This window comes from Taeniopygia guttata, chromosome 4A (assembly GCF_048771995.1).
Source record: "Taeniopygia guttata chromosome 4A, bTaeGut7.mat, whole genome shotgun sequence".
Classification (NCBI taxonomy): domain Eukaryota; kingdom Metazoa; phylum Chordata; class Aves; order Passeriformes; family Estrildidae; genus Taeniopygia; species Taeniopygia guttata.
Window position 1 is genome coordinate 18,500,600 of NC_133029.1, and position 22,270 is coordinate 18,522,869.

At 55.1% G+C, this 22,270-nt stretch overlaps 1 protein-coding gene across 1 annotated transcript; it reads right to left on the reverse strand.

The window, feature by feature from the left end:
- Positions 1-35: 35 nt before the first annotated feature.
- On the reverse strand, positions 36-18,446 carry MPP1 (MAGUK p55 scaffold protein 1). The gene is made up of 12 exons (XM_030272947.4): positions 18,221-18,446; positions 11,851-11,994; positions 11,432-11,510; positions 10,360-10,445; positions 9,183-9,251; positions 6,155-6,351; positions 5,838-5,944; positions 4,924-5,004; positions 4,253-4,333; positions 3,685-3,887; positions 3,276-3,350; positions 36-1,307 (listed from the first exon to the last, which is right to left on the reverse strand). Exons 1-12 carry the CDS (start codon positions 18,320-18,322, stop codon positions 1,131-1,133), a joined length of 1,401 nt encoding a protein of 466 aa, XP_030128807.1. The 5' UTR covers positions 18,323-18,446; the 3' UTR covers positions 36-1,130.
- Between the last annotated feature and the right edge of the window lie 3,824 nt (positions 18,447-22,270).

The window sequence follows — 22,270 nt, forward strand, 5'->3', positions numbered from 1 at the left end:
GTGCCCAGCCTGAGAGGTAAAACACCAGCCATGGCAATGTTTCAGCACACATTTATTGCTGCTCATTGTTTCCCTGCAGTAGATCAGAACAAAGGTCCCTATTGCACATAGATTTTTATTTTTGGCATCCTTAAAAAAAAAAAAAATTGCACAAGACTGGTAAACCACATTCTCCTTGCCCCCTTAGCTGAATGGACACACAAGATTTCTCACCTACATGGTGGATGTGGTGATACTTCCCAGACGCGGTGTGGGGCTTGTGAGTCAGTACAAATCCTGGGGTGAGCATGGCTTTCATGTTTGCATACAGTGTGAGAGACACCCTAGACTAGAAAACATGCCTGGATGATCTTTGTAGACACTTTTCTACTGCATGCAACAGACAGTTGTGGCTGGATGTCATTTACCCATTGAAGAGTCCCTCTGGAGTTTGGTCTGTGGGACTGGCTCAGCTGTGCCCAGTTTCTCTGGCCAGGCAGTAACAATCCAAGCTGCACGGTGAGAATGCCAATACAGTGAGTTTTTACACCTATGGCTGCACAAGGTCAATGAGAAAACTCCAACCTGGGAACATGGGGTGAGGCCTGCCTGGGGGTGCTCCATGCCACATTCATCATTTCCCCCTTTGTGAAGAAACCCTTGGATGGAGGAGCTCTGGTGTGCTCTGGGAGAAGCCTCCTAAGACCTGGGCTTCCTTGAAGCCTCATGGACTCCAGGAAGGGATTTGAGTTGTGTGCATTCCTGTCAGGTCAGGAGCCATCTGCCTGGAAAAGCCCCCGTTCTGCCACTTCCCTTGGGACTGCTGCAGGGAAGATCAGCTGGGTGCTACAGCAGGACTGTGCTTCCCCTTGCCCGGGGAGGGCAGGGCACTGTGCTCTGAGCTAACCTGGGCTCTGCTGTAGCCCCTGCCCTGCCCTGCAGTGCCACAGGAGCTGGCTCATCCCCAGGCAGCTGTGTCCTGTGTTTGTCCCTCAGGAGAGGAGCTGTGGGCACCCTGTGAGTGTGTGAACCGAGACCGTCCGTGAGCAGCAGGAGGGGAGCTGTGCTGGGCTGTGGGGCAGGGACGTCAGGAGGTGTTTCCCAGTGGCTGCAGGATGGTTGATGGGAAGCAGCTGGGCACAGGTGCCCTCTCAGTAGACCCAGGAGACAGGCACCCACTGTGGAGAGCTGCAGGCCTGCTCAAAGGCTTCCTGCAGCAGCTGCAGGCTCTCCTCCACGCCGTTGTTGACCAGGGACAGGTCAAAGTAGTGTGCGTAGCGGCTCCGGATGCTCTCCGAGTCCTTGCGGAGCTGCTGCAGAGCCTCCGACTGCAAGGGATAGCACAGTGCTCAGGGGAGAACTTCAAAGCACACCCCAACCAGGAAACACCCTCCCAACACCAACACAGCTCCAGTGGTTGTGCAGTATCAGAGCAGAGAGAGTCCTTAGAGCTTGTCTGACGGGCCAGGAGCTGTTGTGTGATCTCTGGGCTTGTGTCTGGGGCTTTTGCTGGACTTTGTGGGGTGCTGGGAGCATCAGGTTACCTAGAGTGAGGCCAGGCCTGCTGGCTCTCTATTTACCTCTACAGTGCTCTGTGGCAGCTCCCAGGGAAAAGGTTCACATGCAGCAGGCTGCTCAGTGCTCTGGTGGGCACTGTCAGCAGCTCCAGGCCTCAGGCTGGGCTGGAGGTGGGATCCCTGCAGGATGCTCCCTTCCCACTAGCTGACCCGAACAGCACCAGCTGGCAGAGCTTCACCAGCCTCTCCAGTGGTTTTCACTGGGGTTTTGGTAAAAGCAAAGCTGCCTGTTCCCTCCTGCCCAGCTTGTAGGGACATCCCAGGGGTGCACCCCTGGGCAGCTCTGCCCCTGGCATTCAGGTCCAGACCATTTCTATGTATTTCCCTAATGGAGCTTGAAAGACAGGCAGCTTCTGTGCCTGGGGAGGAGTGACAGCTTGGGGTGCAGTGCTCACTGAGCTCTGCTCTATGTAGATATTAATAGACTAAATGGGTATTATTATATTATATTAATTATCATATCTATTATAGAATTATATCCATTATTAACAGATGAAATAGACCTAAAAATATATTAATAGACCCAAATCAGACCAGTCTTTGTATCCTTCCCTTCTTTTTTGTTACACCACCTGGTATCACAATACTGATATTTTTAGTGGTCAGCACTAAAAACATATTGCAGATGGCAGAGTAATATTTGTAATACCACACCCTCCCTCAGGGCACAGCAAGCTTCTGTCTTTAAGGTGTTCAGTTCAACACTGACAAATTTTAAATGCAATTATTACCTTAGAGACAAAAAAAAAAAAAAAGATACTACTTAGCTACCTTAATTTTCAAAGAGTTACTGAAAATACTCATCTATTCTTGTAAAATTAATTTTTCCTGTATTGTGGATGAAGCCAGCAGCTGTCGGGGGCAGAGAGGGGAGGGAGGGCAAGCAGCAGCTTTTGGTGATGTGAGCTCTGCAGGGTCACATTAACTCTGCCGCATCCCTCTCCTCAGTGAGCCGAGCTGCAGGGTTATATTTAGTGCCTGGCAGCAGGGCTGGCCCTGCCCACTGCAGCAGGATGTGATTCCTCTCTGGATGGGTGACAGAGTGGCCCTTTCTGCTCTGAGATCTGTCCCCTTTTCCTCTCCCCATGCTGCTGCATCAGGCAGTCAATATTCCTCTAAACACCTGCACAACACTTGCTCTGAAGGTTGCATAAATAGTGTCTCTGCAAACGATCTGTAGCTCAAGCTTTACAAACAATAGGTTGGAAGAAGTGGCCTTGTGGCCATTGAATCTAGGAGGAGCTCTGGGTTTTCTTGTTGACCTCTCTTCCCATCTCCCTGACATGCTGGGGTGTAGGGCAGGGTAAGCAGTATCCCTGCATCCAGGGGGCTTCCTGGAAAGTGAAAGCCTGTGGCTGCCAGCCTGAGGCTTGGCAGTGAATGAGTTAACTGCACTATCAGCGCTACTTTCATCCTCTTATTAAAGGGATCAGCATCCTAATGAGGCAAAGAATGAAAGGAGCCTTGTTGTGTGTCTATTTGCATAGCCAGGCAGGGTAAATGCTCCTGCCCCACTGCTGGGCTGTGCTGCCCGCTGGGATGGTGCTGTGGGATGAGGGCTGCAGGAACTGGCAGTTCAGATTTGGGCTGACTTCTGGAGCACCAAAAGCCAAGCAGACAGGAATACACTGATGGGGAGCCCTGGGTTGTTACAGCAGGTGCTGCCATGGACCAAGAAGCCCATCCAGAGGGGGACAGGAGGGGACGCCTGGCACTCACCTCCTCTGCCTTGTCTGTCGGGGCAATGAACACTATGAACGGAGAGAGCTCGGCCGTGCGGACGATCTTGAGGGTCTGTGGAGAAAGGGCTGCAGTTACCAGAGTGTGGCCGTCCCCCAGGCTGGGACTGTGGTGCAATGGGGGCTTTGGGGACTTGAGCTCACTGGCTGGACTCCTGGAAAAGGGTTCCTGCAACCCACTCCCACAGCAGCCTGGCTGTGGCCTTGGTGTCACAGACAGGTGTGTGCTGTGACAGGAAACACCCTCCCATGTCCTGGGAATGGAAATGCTACGCCAGGGCTAGCTGGCTTTTTCCTTTGGGAGGAGAAGGCAGGGACAGTGACATCCAGGGCCCAGATAACACAATCTGTGGCAGCCCTGTCCAACCTTCCCTTCCCCTGCTCCCTACCTGGGGTTCGATGTCCAAAATAGCGACTTTGTCCTGCTGGTGGATCTTATGCACTGTTTCAAACTTGGTGCCAAACATGTTTCCCTGGTAGCTTCCGAACTCCAAGAACTCATTGGCTGAGATGTCCCGGGTCATCTCCTCAGTGGAGACAAAGTAATAGTCCTTCCCATCCACCTCATTCTTCTTCTGGGGGCGCGTGGTGTCTGGGGAGGGAGAGAGAGGGTGAGTGCTGGCCCCCAGGAGGAGAGGGGAACAGAGTGGAGCAGGCATCAAGACTAAGCTGCACTAATCCCCTGCTAACTGCTTCCTGCTTTGGACCAGTAAGGACCTGGCCAGCTGGGGACAGGCACTGGATGAAAAGAGTGAGGTGGGAGGTGGGGGCAGCAGCCCTGCAGCCTCTGTGAGTAAAGGTGGGTCCATATGGGACTGCAGGCAGGGAGGCCTTGCACATGGGGACCTGACTTCAGGGGCTTGGTGGCACTGGAGAACATCTCCCCACCTCCCACCTGCTGTCAGAAGGTCCTGGATCAAAGAGGTGAGAGGAAATGCATCCTGTGCTGGTACTTACATGGGGGTGGGTACATGAACTTCTCTGGGTTGTTGCTGAGCAGAGCATTCTTGATGTGGCTGCGGCCCACACCACTGGCCCCTGCAGAGAGAGAGAGAGATGGACACTGGAGCTGGGCTCAGAGCAGCCTGGTAGGAGATGCTGGGTCTGACAAAAAGTGCAGACCATGGCCTGGGCCCTGCCCAAGATGTGCTTTCTGGGCTGGTCTGTGGTGTCTTCCAGCCCTGGTGAGGTTCTTTGTGCCCTGGGGATGCTCATCTCCAGCCCCAGCTGGAGACAGGACTGCTGCCTGCAGAGCAACCAGCCTGGCTGGACTGGATGGGCTGCCCATGCCTGTGGAACCCACCACCAAGCGCTCAGTCCCCACTGTGTGGGAGTGCTTGCTTTGATGCAACTGCAGAGCTGCTTTTAGTAGAGATTTTCCATGTAGATACTCAGGAGTTGCAAATGCCTGAAGTAACTCTTCCCCAGCATTGCAGCACATGCCAGACTATGCATGCTGCATGGAGGGGGCTCAGTCTATGCAATGACTGCTGCAGGCTGAAGAAATGCTCCCCAGACCTTACTAGGTCTCAAAGGCCATGCTGCCCCAGCCCCTGAGCAGTCCTGGTTCCCCCTGGCTCCCAGCACACAGCCCCTGTGCTGCAGAGGATGCCTGGGACAGGACCTACCAATGAGCACCAGAGTCTTCCTCTTGAAGGCAGGCAGCCTCACCACCTCCTCATAGGAAACGACATCCAGCTGGTCAAAAACTGGGGTGGAGGAGAAACAAGACACGGAGGAGTCAAAACTGGCTTGACCACACCAGCATGTCCCATGTATGTGTCAGAGCAAAGCCAGGACAGAGGACAGCAGTGGTGAGGACTGGGCTGGGAGCTCATCCACGTTTGGCTGCTTGGGAAAAGAGCAGCACCAACAGCAAGCAGCATGTGAGGGGCAGAGTGGCTGCTGGGGAGCTGCCACAGGGCTGCTTTTGCTCAGTAATTCTGCTCAGGACAGTAGGACCTGGCAGCTGGGGTGGAGGCAGCAATATGCTGCAGGGAGCTTTATATATCTGGTGATTTACAGCCTTGTTTGTTGCTGGTTGGAGCTGCAGGCCAGGCCAGGAGCCAGCAGTCCCTGGGCACCCACCTTTGCCAGCTCTTGGCTCAGTTTAGCATGGGGTGCTGCACGGATGGCAGAGGGGCAGTTCCCTGCCCCACCAGGGCCAGGCCTTGGCAGCTGTGGGAGCAGTTTAGGCTGGTCCCTGACTGCTGAGCAGCAGCACTGCCATTGCCTTCCCTGTGTTCAGCAGCCTGTGGGGTTTGAGGATGGGGGGCCTGAGCTCACAGGGATTTTCACCAGGAGAGAGCACAGGAGTCAGCGCTGAGCCAGCCCTGGCCTCGTGCATGGGGACACAGTGCAGGAACATGAAGACTGCAGAAGAGAGTCAAAAAAAGCTGACAGCTGTGGGGTATCCTGAGATTCCAGTGCTGACACAGCTGGGCTGTTTGGTTGACTCCCGTGGAGGACAGACCCAGCCCTGCCCAGAGGCAGGGGCATGGCCAGGGCTGGGGACTGAGCCCCCTGCCCTGCTCACACTTACTTGAGCTGTGCTTGGCCAGGTATTTATCTTTGCACTTCTTCTTCTTCCCGAAGGGGCTGCAGCTCGGGGATTCACTCTGGCTGGGCTGGGTGACGCTTGCCACACGCCTGCCAAGAGAGGAGGACACCCCCATGGCCCAGCTGTCACCCCAAGCTGGGACAGGCAAAGGCTCACCCTGCAGCACATGAAGGGGACATTTTCCTCCTTGTCCCAGAAGTGACACTGGTGTTACCCAACACAAACTCCTGATAGCACATGGTTGTTGCTCCTGCCTCCACTCCCAGATCCAGCCCTTCTGGGCAAATCCAGGGACCTACCACTCCTGCAGCTCTGGAGAAGGGATGAGTCCTGCTGACTCAGTGCAGGAGCCCTCCACCCGGCCCTGCCACCAGTTGCTGTCGTCCTTGTTTATGATCTGAATCACATCACCAATCTGAAACTTCAGTCCTGCTTCCTTGCAGGGGATCAGGTTGTCTTTCTTGGGGTCGTAGTCAAACTGTGCCCTCATGAACATCTGCAAAAGAGAGAGGAGACCAGAGTCAGCAGAGTGGCTGAGCTTGGCCCCCACACTGCATTCCCAAGCAGTGACTGCAGAGAAGGCTCCAGGCACAAAGTCCCTGCTTCTTTCCAGGCCCCACAAGGCTATGTGGGGAGAAAGGAGATGCACAAAGCTTAGGAGGAAAGTCTTAGGTGTGGAATTGTAGTGAGATATGGTGGTGAGTGGATGAGGGCATCTTGGCCTTACAGGGAGCTGATAACCTCTAGGCACACACACAGCCACAGGGGGTGTTCAAACCCTGCCATGGAGCTCCCTGCAGTGCCCTGGGTGCTGCACAGTGCTGCTGAGTTGGGCCAGCCACAGAGGAGTCCCACCAACACGGGGCACAACTGGGCTCTGCAGTGGGGTGAGCACAGAGGTGATGCTGCAGCAGGGACCCCAGGGAAGGCCATGGCTCAATCTCAGCTGCCCTGTGCTGCCTTTCCCCACAACTGGGCAATCCCTGCACGGCACAAGGCCTTTGGGGAGCCTAGACTGCAGTGCTGTATCTATCCTTGCCTTGGTCTGACCTGATCCCTTTTACATCTTCCAAAATTCATCACAGCTGCAACGGGAAACGGGCTGCTGCTGTTGCTTCCCAAGCTACTGTGTACCCTCCTGAGCCTGGGGAAGCCCTGCGGACCAAGAAGGTGTGAGAAAGTTTGTTTTCCTTGTCCCTTCTGCTTGCTCAGCTCCTTGGGAGGGAATCTACAGCACCTACTCCCAGCAGGACCTTGTCAGGGCTAGACTGTAAGCAAGGCCAGACAGAGGGTAGAAGATTAGAAGTGAAAAGCAGAGTTAGGGAATGCTGAGCATTAGTCTAGCAAGTTAGTCACCCTAGAAACACAGCATGTAGCAAGGAGGAAAAGAGTTTCACATGGGGTCATGCCTGTCCTGTCCTCAGATGTGACAGGCAGGGCCTGGAAACTCATCCTCCCTCAGTAGGGTAGACCATGCTGTCCTTGTTCCACATTAAAATCATTTCCTTCAGCTATGCTGCTGCAGGCATAGAGCCATCAGGACACAAACATGGTTCCCTTTCATTGCCAGAAAAGACCATATGGATCAAGTTGTGACATGAGAGCACTCACAAAAAAATTAAATTAGGAAAACCAGTAATAGTGGAATCTCCTTTCAGGATGAGGACTGCTGCCTGCTTTGAAAGCACTCCCTGGCACCAGGAAGCTGATCATCCACACAAACACAAGGCATACACAGCAGGCACTGCCCAGGCACCTGCCCACAGCTCTCTGCTCCTGCAGCACTGGTGTCCCAAGCCAGGACATTTTGGCAAGACCCCTCCCCACACCAGTTAGGTGCTGGCATCAGACAGCTCCACACATCACCCCAGCTGCACAGGGCTCTATGCCTGCCTGCTGCCAGCCCCTCTCTGGGGCCAGACACTCAACTGCTGAGCAGGCTCCAGCATGAGAAGTCCTTTTAAAGTCAAAGGGCTGCAGGGAATATACTGGAGGGGTCCTCAAGAGCCTTGAATGCTCTGTGTTTCCTCTCATTGAGACATTCACAAGCAGACATTCTCCAAGAGACACTCGGCATCATGAGCCAGGGCAGGGGAATTATCATGCCAGGATCTCCACCATCCTGCCTGCCAGGCACTGAAATAAAGGTGATCATGGGGATCCAGGAGTGGAAACAGTCCACTCTTGGTTATGGTACTGCAACAAACACAGACACAAGCAGCTGTGGCTCTGAGAAGCAGACAGCACCACTGCCCTGGGCTCAGCAGGAAGGAGTACAACTGTTGCAGGGAAGGAGTTTGTCCCTGCGTCTTCCCAGCCTCAGGTGAACGAGCAACTCCATTCTTTTCTTCTGGGATAGATTCTCCCCTGGAATGGAGTTGGCCAACTGGAGCTGGCTGGGTCAGGACAGGGAGGGCAGACTGACAGCAGGGAAGGCCAGACAGGGCCAGTGTTTAATAAACACACATGCAAAGCTGGTTAAGCAGGACTGGGGACAGCATAAACTGAGGAATAAACAGAGCCACCAACACCTTCCTCCATATTCAGAACTCCAGCTTCTCTGGGTAAAGAATGATGTGTGCTCCCTCAGCCCACCCAGCACCATCCAGCCCCCACCCTGTCCCTCTGAACGCCTCTCCCTCCCCTGCCTGTCCATGACAGGGGGCTGCACTGGGGTTGGCTCCTGCACAAGGACAAGACAGCAACCCAGCTACCACAGCCTGAAGTCGTAGAGAATACAGCCCTCCCCACTGTTCTGTTTCAGCCACAGCAGGACTTCAAAGGCAAAGCCACGCAGGTGACACAGGATGGCCCCCCTGCCCTGGCAGTGGCAGCAGGTGCCAGGAACTGCCTTCCTTCCCCCCACTGCTTCCTTCCTCCCACGCTGTGCACGGCGGCATCTGCACCGACGTCACCCTTGCTGGGGCTGCTGACCCGGCGCAGGTGACAGCAGGGACCAGAGCCAGGGACTGCCCCGTCACACACGGCAGTGGCTCTGGAAGAGACCCTCACGTGCTCCCTGCTGTGCACCTGCCACTGCTTTCCCATGCCCCAATACCACGGGTGGCTCAGCCATCCCAGCCCCTTGTTCCTACACACACTTTGGGCGAGTACATCCACACAGGCCCAACATATGGCTGTGTGCAGGGATGTAAGCACAGGACAGGTCCCTCCAGCAGCTCAGACAAGGCAGCCACCCCTTTGCCCTGACACCCCTGGCTGAGCACAACTCTCTTCCCAGCACTGGTCCTGCATGATCTGCTCTGGTCCCACCCTGCCCCACAGCCATGTCCCAGCACTGCCTGCAGGTCCAGAGGCTGCACTTACCTGGAGAGCAGGGAGGCGGCTTTGCTGGTTGGGAATGACTTTTAATGAGACCATCCCCTTGGTTTCTTTCTAGTGAACAAAGGGGAGAAAGAAGAGTTGGAGGAGTGGTGTCTGGAGGCAGCTCAACAGCAGCAACCTGTGCAGGGAGGTGCTGAGTGCCAGGACCTGCACAGGCAGGGCTCTGGGGCATCCCACCATGCTGTGGTGCTGGGGGACACCACAGCCTGGTCAGAAATAGCTGTGCTTGGCTTTGCCATACCTTGTCCCATTCCCATGGGGGGACACCAGCACCCCCACAAGGGTCTGGGTGTGGGTACTGCTAAGCACCACCAGAATGAACACGGAGACCTGCATCATCTCCGCTCTGGCTGCTCCAGTGAGGAGCCTGGGAGGAGAGGCTGACTCTTCCAGGTCCCCCCTATGTTGGCCCCTTGCTCTGGCCCTCTGGTGAGATTACAGCACAGCACTCTCTTGTCTGCCACAGGCCAGTGCACTGTTGCCCCACACGTATCACAACACCCACATGGTCCTGTGGGACAACCACATGTGGAAGCTTGGAGGGGCCTCCTGGGCCAACCACTCTTCTCAGGAAGCAAAAACAAAGACAAGCTCCTCCTTGGTCCTGCTTTCTGGAGCAGGGACATCTTGTGGGACTTTGGCAAGGCCAAGCCTCCAGCCTTCAGCTGCTGGTGGGGGCTCTCAGCAGCCCACCACCCCCCTCCAACAAAGTGTCATCTGCTGGGCAGAGATCAGGATCGTCAGTGTAGAACCCAAGGCAGCTCTGAGGCCCTGTCCAAAAATGTCTCTGTCAAGGGCCTGACAGAACCATCATGACCTCAGCAGCAGGCAAATGGCACCAAGATGACATGCATGTGTGGCTCAGGTCTGCAAGAGCAGCCCGCCCTGGGCTGGAGCTGCACAGCAGCCTTGGCAAACAGACGTGGTTTCCAAGCCCCACACAAGATCAGCATCAGTCAGGGACCCAGTCAACAGCCCTCACTGCTGCTCCAGGAGGCCAGAAACAACCAGCAAGCACAGAGGGCTGCATGCAGGATGGTTTCTGCCACACCACACTGCTGTATGTAGGCAGTGGTGTGTGGGAGGGGGTGAATGCTCACAGCATGCAGGCCAAAGGGGTCCTCCCCAGGGAACAGCCCTGACACACACAGATACCTACCAGCATCTTCTGCAGCTGGTCAACTGAGTGGTTGCTCGCACTCTGCCCATTGATTTCTATGATCTCATCACCCACGTGAAGGGAGCCTGCCAGCAATGTGAGAAATATGAAAATGCAGGAAAGGGACAAGAGCTGCTCACCAAACCCAACTTACACCATTCCATCAGCCTCCAGGGCCAGGACACTGCACTGTTTGCCTGGCAGTGCTTCTGCAACCACACATGCCACCTAAGCACACGGCAGGAAAGCACAGGGGAATGAATTCTTCCCCCTCCACCCAACACACACACCTAGCTAGTCTGAAGGTCATCAGGCTGCTTTCCACTGGGTGCAAAGCGCTCTGGACTGGTCAAAGCACCTGCATCAATGTTTCAAACGTAACTCCAAGTACCTCACCTGAAGCCAATCACAACCTCCTTACACAGCCTTAACACAAGCATTCCTGACTGTGTTTTCAGTTTATATACCCAGGCAGATTACAGCCTCAGATATATTTCTAAAAATCAGGCTCCAGTAATGTTATTGGAATGGCTCCTGTCTTATTTTGGCAGTGGTAAGCACAGACTTCCCACTTGGATCCAAGGCTGGAAAAGCAGCCTCTTCTAAGCAGAGAACATCTCGTATCCACGCCTGCTTGGCAAGACCCAAAACCAGAAAACAGCACCTATTTATTTCTTTTGGCACCTTCTTTTGATCTGCAGAGCCAATCTACAGGATGCCTGCCCCACCTGTGCACTTTAGGAACGGGAAGAGCTTCCCCCACAGTCTCTGGGGTAGGATCCATCTCTTCTTACAGTGACCCCATCACGAGACAGAGACAGATGATCTCCAGTTCCTTTTTGGGAGAGCCCTTCCCCCAACCCTTTTTTTATCCCTAAAGCCTCCAGTGTTTTAACATGACAACCATGCAGAGAGTCCCAAGTTCCTGACACATCCCTAGGGGAGGAACAGGCACAGATGTCCGTGTCACAGGGGAAAGCCAGCAGTGCTGAGGACCTGCATTACTGCTGCATGGGAAGAAACCACCTACAGATGTGCACCTCATGCACCGCTTCTCCAAAGGCCTTGTTACCTTGTCTGTGAATCATGCCCCCATGGAAGATCCTGGCCACCATGCAGCTCTGCTTGTCATTTTGCTTCAGCGTGATCCCCTGGAAGACAGGAAAATCCATGACTGCTCGCTGCAGGGGAGATCTCTCCTGCCTTCACAAAGTCCTCTCCAGGCCCATGTCCACAGCGGGCTGTGCAGCGGCTGCGGGGGAAGGCCCTGCTAGGCCAACTCGGGCTGCTGCAGCTCCTCTTGGCACAAGTATCGTCACCCTTTGTGGGGCTCGCTTCGGGTCCCCAGGCAGAAGGCAGAGTCCAGCACCTTCTTCCCATGGCCAAGGTCTCCAGTGACCTGTTTCCCTCGAGGCCAGCCTGCTGGCACAACTGAAGCTGCCCCTCCACCCCCCAGGTGCCATCCAGCTCTGGGGCCTCGCAAGCTCTCACCATGGGCTCCTCGGTGACCTTCTCGAACTGGACAAGGCGGATCTTGCGCACCTCGCGGCCGCTGCTGTGCGAGGGGCTGCCCAGGGGCGCTGAGCCGTTGGTATAAATGTCCTCAGTCATGGCGTTTGGGGACTGAGTCATGGCCTGTCGGGGCAAAACAGAGACCGCGGTTTAGGGGCTCCGCCTGGCAGTGCTGGATCCCTGCTCTGCGGCTCAGCTACCCAAACGAGTAAGGTGCCTGCAGCGGCAGGTGGAGCACACGGGAGGAGAAGACACTAAGGGCAAGAAAAGAAAAGGAGAAGAAGAACCTGAGCCTTGGAGATGTGGATGTGGATCCGTAGTTTTCCAGCTTGGGAAACACAAGAGGTAGGAAAAATTTGGAAAAGCTACAGGTAGAGGAAGCCAAATGACTCTTTGCTCTTCTGAAGCGAAGAGTCACAAACACTCCTTATGTGTCACAGCAGCACTTGCCTCACAGGTAGCTTGTTGCAGAGCATTAAGCCCAGGACTTCTTTACCAAGTGAACAGAACAGCTTGGGACTCACCTCTGAGAACTGGAGCCAGGCTTTGCTCTGGCTCATTTTGCAACTTCAACCTTTCCTGACCTACATCAGTGGGCAACTGACATGGTACAGTGCCAACATCCAGGTACTGAAGGCAGTGCCCCAAGCCAGCCAGAAACATCCCATTCTCCTTCCCAGCTCCTACCTCCAGGTCTTTCATGCTGGCTTGCACTGAGAAGCAAAGCACAGGCTCTCAGTGCTGAGAAAACCTCTGTTCTTGGTTTCCAAGCAAGTGCTGGCACCAGGGCTGACAGAGAGTGCTTTGGGTCCCATACAAAGACCTCCAAACCCATCCTGCTTGGTGAGCTTCTCCCTCACAGCCCAAGAAAGCCTGACACAGTCCTGTTAAATCCCTCAGACACACTGGGCAATGTCTCTACACAGCTCACAAATGCGCCAGTTTGTTCCCAACTGCAGTGGACTTTCCTCAAGCCTCTTCCAAATCAGTGCTGGCCCAGCAAAACCCAGACCAGCTTCGACCTGCAGCCCCACACCAGACTCGTGGCTTTGCTGCCCAGTTTGCAGCCTGCACCCTCCCTCCCAGGAGTGCCTGAGCTGAGAGCCACAGCCAAGCAGGGATACCCAGCAAGGTCCTCACCAGCTTCAGTCCTGCATCAGTGACGTGGCCATGCCCAGACAGGCAGAGCCAACACCTCTCCCCACCACAGGCTGCCCTGTCAACTGAGCACCAGGGCCAGAGGCTCCATGCCAGGAGCTGGGAAATATCAGCCTGACACCCCTGCCCCAGCTTGCTCTCACTCACCCTGGCCTGGAGCAGAGAAGCTGCAGCCCCACACTGCCAGGTGGGGAGGCAGATCTGGTCAGGCCAGGCCAGGGGAAGGCTTGTGAAGAGCACCTGCTACTGGGCTGTAGCCATGGCACTAAACCACAATAACATGAGCTTTGGTAGGGATGTTCTGGAATGCTGCTGGCTGAGACATTAATCCAGCTCTGTGCAATGGCAGAAAGCAGGGAGGGAGCCAAAGAAAGGGGCAGCAGAGTCAGGACTAACAAGGATAGCAGGAAAGGTGCTGGCAGAGAGGGACAGCGCAGGCACGGTCACTGTCACAGCCCCCAGAAAGGACACTGTGGGGCTAGGCCAGGGAGAGAAGGGCTCAGGGAGCTGTGTGCCCATGATGTGGTGATTTATTTTTAAGCCAACTACTTCCAGAAGTGCCAACCAAACTCCTCCTCAAAAGGAGACCATGTGGATTCCAGCTGCCAACAGCTTAAACATGGAGAAGAAGGCTGAATAGCACCAGAACAGCACCCAGACCACGGACTTCCAGGGTGGAAGGAAGGACAACTTGTATCCATCCCCCCATCCTGGCTTGCCAGCCCACGATGCTACCACACCATCTGCAGTGCAGAGGAACAGATCCAGCAGTGTGCGTGCCTAGAGCTGTCCCACAGCTCTCTGTCAGCTGCCCTCCTCTGCCAAACCAGCAGGTGCAAGGAGGAAAAGGAGGACAAGGACCTTCTCCAGCCCAACCTGAGGCTAAAGTGTGGTGGCTGGAGTCAGCACAGATCATACTTATCTTGGTCATGCCTTGGGAAAGTGTTAGACCATGCAGTTCCTGGCTTCAAACCTCTAGGCTCAGCAGAGCTGATGACCCAGGACACAGCACAGTCTGCTCCAGGGACTGGGAGTTTCCATCCTCACCATCCCCATCAGCTGAGCCTCCTGGCACTGACCTTTGCTTTTTGCTGAGACATGGAGAAAACACCCAGCTGTCAATGCTGACACAGCACCAGTGTCACTCTGGTGACTCTGGAGAACAAGGTCTGTCACCAGAGACTGGCTGCTGTGCCTGCAGATGGCCACAAGTCACTTGATGGCAACTCTGAATGCAGAAGGGTCCTCCAAAACCAGAGCCATACTGGGATGGTGTAGGCTTTTTTGCTGATGGCACCGGGCATCCAGTGGATGGGGATGGGAAAATGCCTGATTCATGAGGACAGCCAGGACCCTCGGGGTGGCAGATTCAGCCCTGATGTTGGCACCCAGAAACAGGAGACGTGTGGCTCTCATGCCCCATGCCCAGGAGCTGGCTGGCCGGATTGCCTTGCACTCTCCTGGCAGCTGCCACGCTCACGGCTGGCTTGGCCCAGCATAGTCTGTGACCTCAAGAGCCTTTGAGTCACGCCGGTGACGGGCCAGATTGCTCCTCCAGCACTGCTCCACAGGAAACATCTGTGAGTGCTGCTGAGAGCCAGCCTGTGGCCACCAGCCACTGCCAGCTGTGCACAGCCGCGGGCTCTGTCACCCCCACGGCAGTGCTGGGGCACACATGGGGCAAGGAGGCTGGGGGCTGAGCTATGCAGCAGGGGTGCTGGACAGCCCAGTACCCAGCAGCCCTGTGTGCCTGGCAGCTGGCTGACAGGGGTGCAAATCCTCCTGCATAAATCCTGCTCTACTGGCAATGCACACAAGAGCCACCAGCTCCAAGGGTCAGAGGTGCCCCACAACCCCTTGTCTGCATATCCTGGGGCAGAGGGAAGTATACCCAGTTCCTCGGGCAATGTTTACCAACAGGGAATGTGGTGAGGATTCCAGGACTTGGCATCCTGTCCCCTAGCGGGGTCAGCACTGTCTGCCACAGTTGCTGCTGCTGCTGCTCCACCAGGCTGCAAGGCACGGGCAAATCAAATATTAACTGGGCAGCTTGTTTGCAGGACGCTGAAGCAGCACTTGAGGAAAGCAGCACTACAGTGCAAAGGGCACATTCAGAGATTTGGTTCCTGGGCTCTCCTTGCTGCTCTAAGCAAGGCACTTGAGTATCAGGTAGCTTTGGAAAAACAGAGTTGCCTGGCGAGTGTGTGGAGAAAAGTACTGCTGGTTTTGCCAAGCCAACCCCCAAAGTACAGCAGCTTGGATGCAAGAAGGAACCCTGGAGCCAGGTTGCTCTGGGATTGCCCTCTTGGCTGGCAGGAAGACACACTCTTCCCACACTGTGAGGAACAAAATCCCAGCTCCCTCCATGAATCATGACCCCCTCACATTATAATTGCCATATTGCCACGGGTGCATGCAGGGAGGTTGGGGCACTGCTTGGTGCAGAGATGTTCTGACCCAGCAATAAACATCTCCTCCCACCCTCCAGTGCTTCCAGCCTTGCCTCCTTCCCCATCCAGAATCTGTCCATTTCAGTCTCATACAACTTTAAAAATACAACAATGTGTAAAAAAAGCAAAGTAGCAAAAAACTGAGCTTGGGAGCTGCTTTAAGGCTGCCCAGCAGGCTGGGGCGCTAGAGCCACATAGATACTTAGAAGTAATTCATTCTGCCAGGGCCTGCTGACTTCTCAAGTCTGCCTGCACAGCCATAGGAACAATCCCACCTAAAATGACTTCTAGCAATATGACTGAAGTATAAAAACAAGAATCAAACCAACAAACATTTAAACCAAAAAGGATTACATTGCTGACACCAGGAAAAGGCCTAGTAACACCAACAGGTCTCTGTGGGAGGGGAAAAGAGAAATAGGAAGGATACAAAATGGTGGCAGCCAGAAGGTGCTGCCAGCAATGTGTGCCCTCACACTGACTCCGGATCAGACTGCTGCAAAGGAGATGGGCCAGATTTTCAAGGGAGCACATTCACTTTTGCTGAGGCACCACCTTCCCACCAGAAAAGGCTGATGCAGCCTTCCAGATGTGCTTGTGAAGCTGGTAACCTCCAAGGCACAGCCAGTGAAACCACAACACTGACAGAAGGAGGAGCTGCCCTGCCACTCCATCCCAGCTTCCAGAACAAGCCCTTCAAAACAGCTTTTTCCCTATAGCAGTGAAACAGCTACACAGCAAAATACATTTGAGATTAAAAAGTTGGAACCAGCCCTCCCCACTTAATTAGTCAAAGCCAGAAGTTTTAGCTCAGCTTTCAACTGAGTTTTACCTGGGGTTGAATCAGGTTTTGGTCCCTGGGGACTGTGGCCTCAGTCTGCTTTGGAGCTGCTGCCAGTTGCCAGAAGCAAGTGCAGTGCTCCCTCTGCACCCTCAAGATCAGCTCTCCCCAGAAGTACCCTCCTCTCCTCCACCAAACTCCCAAAGGTCACATTCGCTGCCCATTTTACAGCTGGGGAACTGAGTCACAGATGATAAAGGGACAAGCCCAAGGTTATCCTGCCAACCAGGTGCACAGCTGGAAGTAAAGCCCACACCTTTTTGGTAAATCTGTACTTGTCAGCCAGGAGATATGGCAAAGATATGCATGCACATGGTGAGGTTCAAGAGGAGAGGCCTGGGGTTGTTTTCTAGCAATAACATGGCTTGCACTTGCCATGATTTGCATGCGCTGTCACCACGTGAGGAACACAGGACAGCATTTCCCAGTACATGGCTCTGCCAGAGAAAATGCAGAAGAGAAACCTCCCAGTCACCCTGTTTGACTCCAGACCAGGAGCAGTCAGGCAGACCCAGCACCCTTCCCAAGAAGGGACTTTGCTGCTGGGCAATGTCCTGGCAGCCCATGGAGGGGCCACAGCCACTATGGGCCAGCACCATCTCTGCATGCCCATGACACAGAGACAGGCATCTGTGACTGGCAAGCTCAGGACACTGCTGGAAGCCAGCCCTACAGAGCTCCTTTTAAAAGGCCTCATGTAGATCTCACTTCACCATCTCTCCCTTTATCCCTACTGAAATAAAGTCACCATAGCACTAGGAAGCTGTAGGGCAGCTCCTACACTTTCCACGCTCTGCTGTGACTGGCAATTGATCCTTGCTCTGTTCGCAGCCAGGCAGGCCCTCTGCCTGGATCTGGCAGGCAGAGGGATGAGAGAGCTCCTTTCAGCAGTTGCTTGGTTCAGACACTTTGCTCTAATTATTTTTTTCCTACTGTTTTTCTCAAAGCACCCCGTCAGGGTTAAACCATGAAAAACAGATGAGCCAGTGATGTGAGACAGATCTGACAAGCCTCTTTTACATATTTAAATGTCCAACACCACGGGCCAAGGACAGCACTTCAGGGAAATTTCCTCCCTGCTCTCTCTCAGAGGCTCCCCATAATTGCAAGGAAACCTTAGCCCAGCCACATTTTACCATGGCGTCACCAAGGATGCCTTTTCAAAGCTGGAAATCTCTGGCAGGAGAAAAGCACCAGCTGTTTAACACTGGCAACTGCCGGCCTTCTCCTGGTTGCACCCAAGCCACTCCAAACAACACTAAGTGAGGAAGGAGCCCACCCAGCAGAACGGAGAGGGCTGGTGCAGCCTGCTCTCCTTCTGCTGGAGGTGGGGTGCATGCGGCCATCGGCTGACTCCCTGTCCCGGAGCAGGCGTGAGAAGGGCTGCTCGCATGTTCCTTCCCGGGGAAGAGACCCCCATCCTCCTCCAGCCCATGCCGCGGACCCGGAGGTTGCTCAGCAGCTGAATCAGCTCATGTGACCGGCAGTTCCAGTTCAGACCAGCTACAACTTTGCAGCAAAACAAGCACAATCTCTCCGCCGCAGGATGCTGGAGCCTTGCTCCCTGCACCCAGCTCCTTGAGCCCTGCCGGCTATGCTGGCCGAGCATTCCCCGGAGGCACCCGCGTCCCCACGAGCATCCCTGCCCCGGGGTGCTGGGCCCAGGGCACGCAGCTGGATGTCTGCCTGGGGGACCCTGCTCAGCCCTGCGTGTGCGGGCGGGCGGGATGGAGCGGCACCGCCGGGGACCCGCGCCGGGCCTGAGCCGGCCGCGCAGGGCTGGGCTAAGGGCCCGCAGGGCAGCCGGGGCTCCCTGCCGGGGCTCCCTGCCGGGGCTCGGCGGGGACGGGGACGGGAGCGGGGCGCAGGGCGGGGTGTGGGGGCACAGCGGGCCGCTCACCTCGGGCTTGGGCCGGTTCTGCAGGAGGTGCTCCAGGTAGAGGTCGGAGAGCGCCGTCCTCATGCTGCCGCCGCCGGAGCTGCGCCCCGACTTGAGGGTCATCCCGGCGGCAACTGCGGCCGGTCCCGCTGGCCCCGGCAGCGCTGAGCGGCCCGGCCCGGCTGCGGCGGCGCCGCGGGCTCCGGCACGCTCCGCCCGAGTGCGGCGGGGCCGGCGGGGCCGGGCGGGGCCGGGCGGCGGGGGCGGGCCGAGGACGGGCCCGGGGCTCGGCAGGGCCGCCCGGCGGCGGCGGGCAGAGCGGCCGGGCCGCAGGAGCCGGGCTGGGAGGGTCGCGCTGGGTGTCCCCGCCGCCGCTCGGCTTTTCCCCCGCGGGAGTGCCCCCATCGCCTCAGCGCTGTGCCAGCCCCTCGCCCGTGCCTGCCCCTGGCCGTGCCCAAGCATTCAGGTCACAGAGCGCACTCGAGCTACCCCAAACGGACCGCGAGGGTCATCACAGCCAGCTCAGGGCCCTGCACAGGGCAGCCCGAGCATCCCACCCTGTGCCCGGAGCGTGTCCAGCCCGAGCATCCCACCCTGTCCCCGGAGCGTGTCCAGCCCGAGCATCCCACCCTGTCCCCGGAGCATGTCCAGCGCTCCGTGAGCTCTGGCAGGCTGCTGCTGTGACCACTGCCCTGGGGAGCTGTGCAGTGCCCGGCCACCCTCTGGGGGAAGAGCCTGTCCCTAATCTGCACCTAAAGCTCCCCTGACACAACTTCAGCCGTTCCCTCGGGTCGAGGGAGTCACCACAGAGAAGGCATCAGGGTCTGCCCCTTCTCATGAACAAGTTGTAACTGCAATGAGATCTGCGCTCAGTCTCTTCTCCAGGCGGGACAGACCAAGTGACCTCAACTGTTCCTTACAAGGCTTCCTCTCAAGGCTCTTCACCATTTTCATTTCTGTCATTTGGACACTCTGGGCAAGGACCCAGCAAGGACACAGGGAGCACCTCTCCAAAGTGGCCTTGGTGCATAACTGGCTCTCACAAACCAATGGTCATTCCTGGCTTCCTGCCAGTGTGCCGAGCTCCAGAGTACCTTTCTCTACATTCTAGCAAGGTCAGCCCTCTTCTTGAGCTGTTCTGGGTCTTCCACCTCCTTCAACTTGCATGGGTGGGATGGCAAATCCCTGCATTTGTGAGCCATGCATGGTGCGAAGGGCTTCTGTCAAACCATTTCTGCCCTTACTGTAGGTCTTACTGATGAGAGGGTCCAAGTGAAATCTGAGCTTTATTTGGGGATGGAAAGGCAATTCTGCTGTATTATTCTTTAAGAAAACACTGAAAGGGTTTTTCACACCAACCCTGGGATCCTGGAGGTTTAGATGTTGCCTTGTACCAGACTCCCACATTGTTGCTAGATGAGTTCTCCAGGGTGAATTGGTCTAAAGTTACCATAAGAAATACAAGGAGAAGAAAGAAGGATGCAAACTCCTAGAGAAAGGAAACAGGAAAACGGAGGGGGGGGGGGGGGGGGGGGAGAGAGAAAGAAGGAAAATCCATCTTGTTCTGACAGCAACTTTCTCCTGCCTCGTAGGAGCAAATCTGTCCCTGACTGGGCTACAAGAAAGCCCAGAATGCTGTGAGATGCACGGAAAAGGAGGTGTGGGAGCTGCAGGCACTGATGTGACTGGCTCCAGCAAACTGATCTAACACTACCAGGAGCAAAGAGTCCCAAAGCACAGCCTGGACTGGGAGTGCTCTTCTCAACAGTCCCATTCTTATGGCAGCTGTTGCGCACTTTTGTGGGATCACCTGCCTGGAGTCCTGCATCATCCAGATGTAGCTCTCCTTCTTGCCCTATCCTCAGCCTCACACTGCCCATCTGGGACCCTGGGCTTTGTTGAAGGAATTATCCCATCTGCCAGGATTTATGCCACCATCAACAGGGCATGGGCCTGCTTGAAGAACATAAGTTGCCAATCCACTGAGTAAATGGGTTGTTTATTTATCTCACATATAGAACAGCTTGAGCTAGGTACCTCTAAAGAGGAACCCCAATTGAAGAAATCCTTGGACAATTACATCCTTACAATATAAGTTCCCCACCCCTCACATGACAGTTCTGACCACTAGTAATATTAGGATCTGGGGTATTCCTGTTCTTTATTGGGTCCCCTCACTGCCTCTAGGTGGGTTGTTCCTTCTCTTATCTCTAAGACTGCTGTGTCAGCTGACATAATGATGGTAATAGCATCCCCTACTTCCTTATCTTCCAGCTCAAACCAGCTCTGGGGCACCCTCTTACTTAACTTGGTAAAAGTTCAGCCTATCTGGGTGGAAATTCACAACTTGTGGTGTAAGACTTCATCAAATTTAGCTCCTGATGCTAAGCAAGTTCTCTGTACTAAGCACATAACAGGGTTGCAGTGTTAGTAGGAGATTAAGGGAGTCAATACCAGGAGCAGAAGAAAGACAGCTAAGAGCTAAGTGGGCCATGTTTTGTAGCTGCACCTGGTGGAACCTGTGGCCCAGACTTTGTCTGCAAGGTTCCCTGGACAGCCTGATTAGGATTAGAAAATAATGAACTAGAAAAGTCAAAGGGTGCCTGGCTGCCTTCAGCCCCAACAGATGTGCCCACCAGGCTGGAGAATGCTGCTGGGAGCCTCATCTTCCCATCCCTGCCCAGCTGACCAAGAAGGGTCTGCAGAGCATTCCTTACCTAGCAGCTGAAACGGCCAGCAAGGAGGAGGGGGAGGTGGACACACACTGGGGTTGGTGGGTCATGGCTTTGAGATGTGCTGGACGTAGGACCTCTCAGTGCAGGGCTTCTCTTGCACTCATGGGCTAGAAACAGGCTGGTAGAAATGTGGAGTAGGAGGTAAGAGATACAGAGAGCGGAGACAAGCCCTGAAGTTAATAATGGAATGTGTTGTAGGAGGGGAAAATGTGACAAGAGATACCTGACAGACAGAAAAGCGGTATCTAAGTCTGTTCATTCCCTCTTGGTTGCATATGGGAAAACTGAGATGGAGGAGGTAGTGAGCAGCTTGGCTGTAGCTCCTTGGCTGAGCTTGCATTTAAGCTGTGATTACCCAAATTCTGCTTTGGTCCCCATTGCCCATGGTCCCTGCTCAGGTGCTCTCTTCAGCCTGATACTGCCTGTTTCTGTTATGTGCTGGCAAATTTTCAGAGAATGGTGCCCACCTGCACAGCTGCAATAGCTGCAAACACTCCCCACATCTGACTGCGGTGAGGGAGCACACTGAGAGCTCTCCACCCAGCATGAGGGAAGGGAGATTCGGAAACCTCCCTGGCCCATGGCTTATCTGGCTGGGGCTCAGCACTGAAACCACACACATTTTGGCTTGCCAATCTCTGCTTGAGCTTAATAGAGACAGCCAAGATGTGTTTTTTCTTCCTGGAGACACCAGAAACTCTGTGAGCACCAGATCACCCAGCCCAGCAACCCTGGCAGCTGAGCCATGAAAGACAAAAGATCCCTGGGGTCCAGGAGGATTCAGCCAGGCAGCCTGTGCTGCAGCAGGGCTCTTTGCAGGCAGGGCATCTCCTGGCTGAAAGGCAGAGAGCTTCATGCTGGTCAAGACCTTCCCCTGTACAGAAACGTCTGTGGCTGGGGGAGGATGTGATGCCTTTCAGATCTGCGTCGTGCTGTGAGGAAACAGCGTCTGGTCTCCATTCCTCACAAGATAAATGTCAAGACATGCTTCCAGTAATGGATGCCAGAACTTGGCAGGCTCAGGAACATCTGCCTGCCTGCCCACTACTGCTCCTGCTCAGAAAGTCCCTTCCCTGCTGCCTGGATGGCTGGAGAACATCCTGGAACTGCTCAGGGCTGGTGGATGGAGGCTGCTGGGATGCCTGCAAAGATTTCAGCTGTGCTTCCTCTTTGAAAAAAGCCAGAGTGGGCTCTGGTGCACAGAACTTTTGCTCTGAGCTAACCCTGTGTCATCAGACAAATGCAGCCTCTTTCTGGAGGGAAAATGAGCCTGAGCATCCACTGGTAGAGACCCTGAAGGGTATTTATGCTTCAGCTGGGCTGAAGCACAGGAGAG

Bases quoted from the DNA above. Each gene is read 5' to 3' on its own strand.
- MPP1 (XM_030272947.4), bottom strand. From the start codon at position 18,322: ATGACCCTCAAGTCGGGGCGCAGCTCCGGCGGCGGCAGCATGAGGACG. The intron at 5,945-6,154 runs GTAGGTCCCTGG...CTCTCTTGGCAG, and splicing joins TCTCCAGAGCTGCAGGAGTG to GCGTGTGGCAAGCGTCACCC. The intron at 3,351-3,684 runs GTAGGGAGCAGG...CTTTCTCCACAG, and splicing joins TTTTGGACATCGAACCCCAG to ACCCTCAAGATCGTCCGCAC.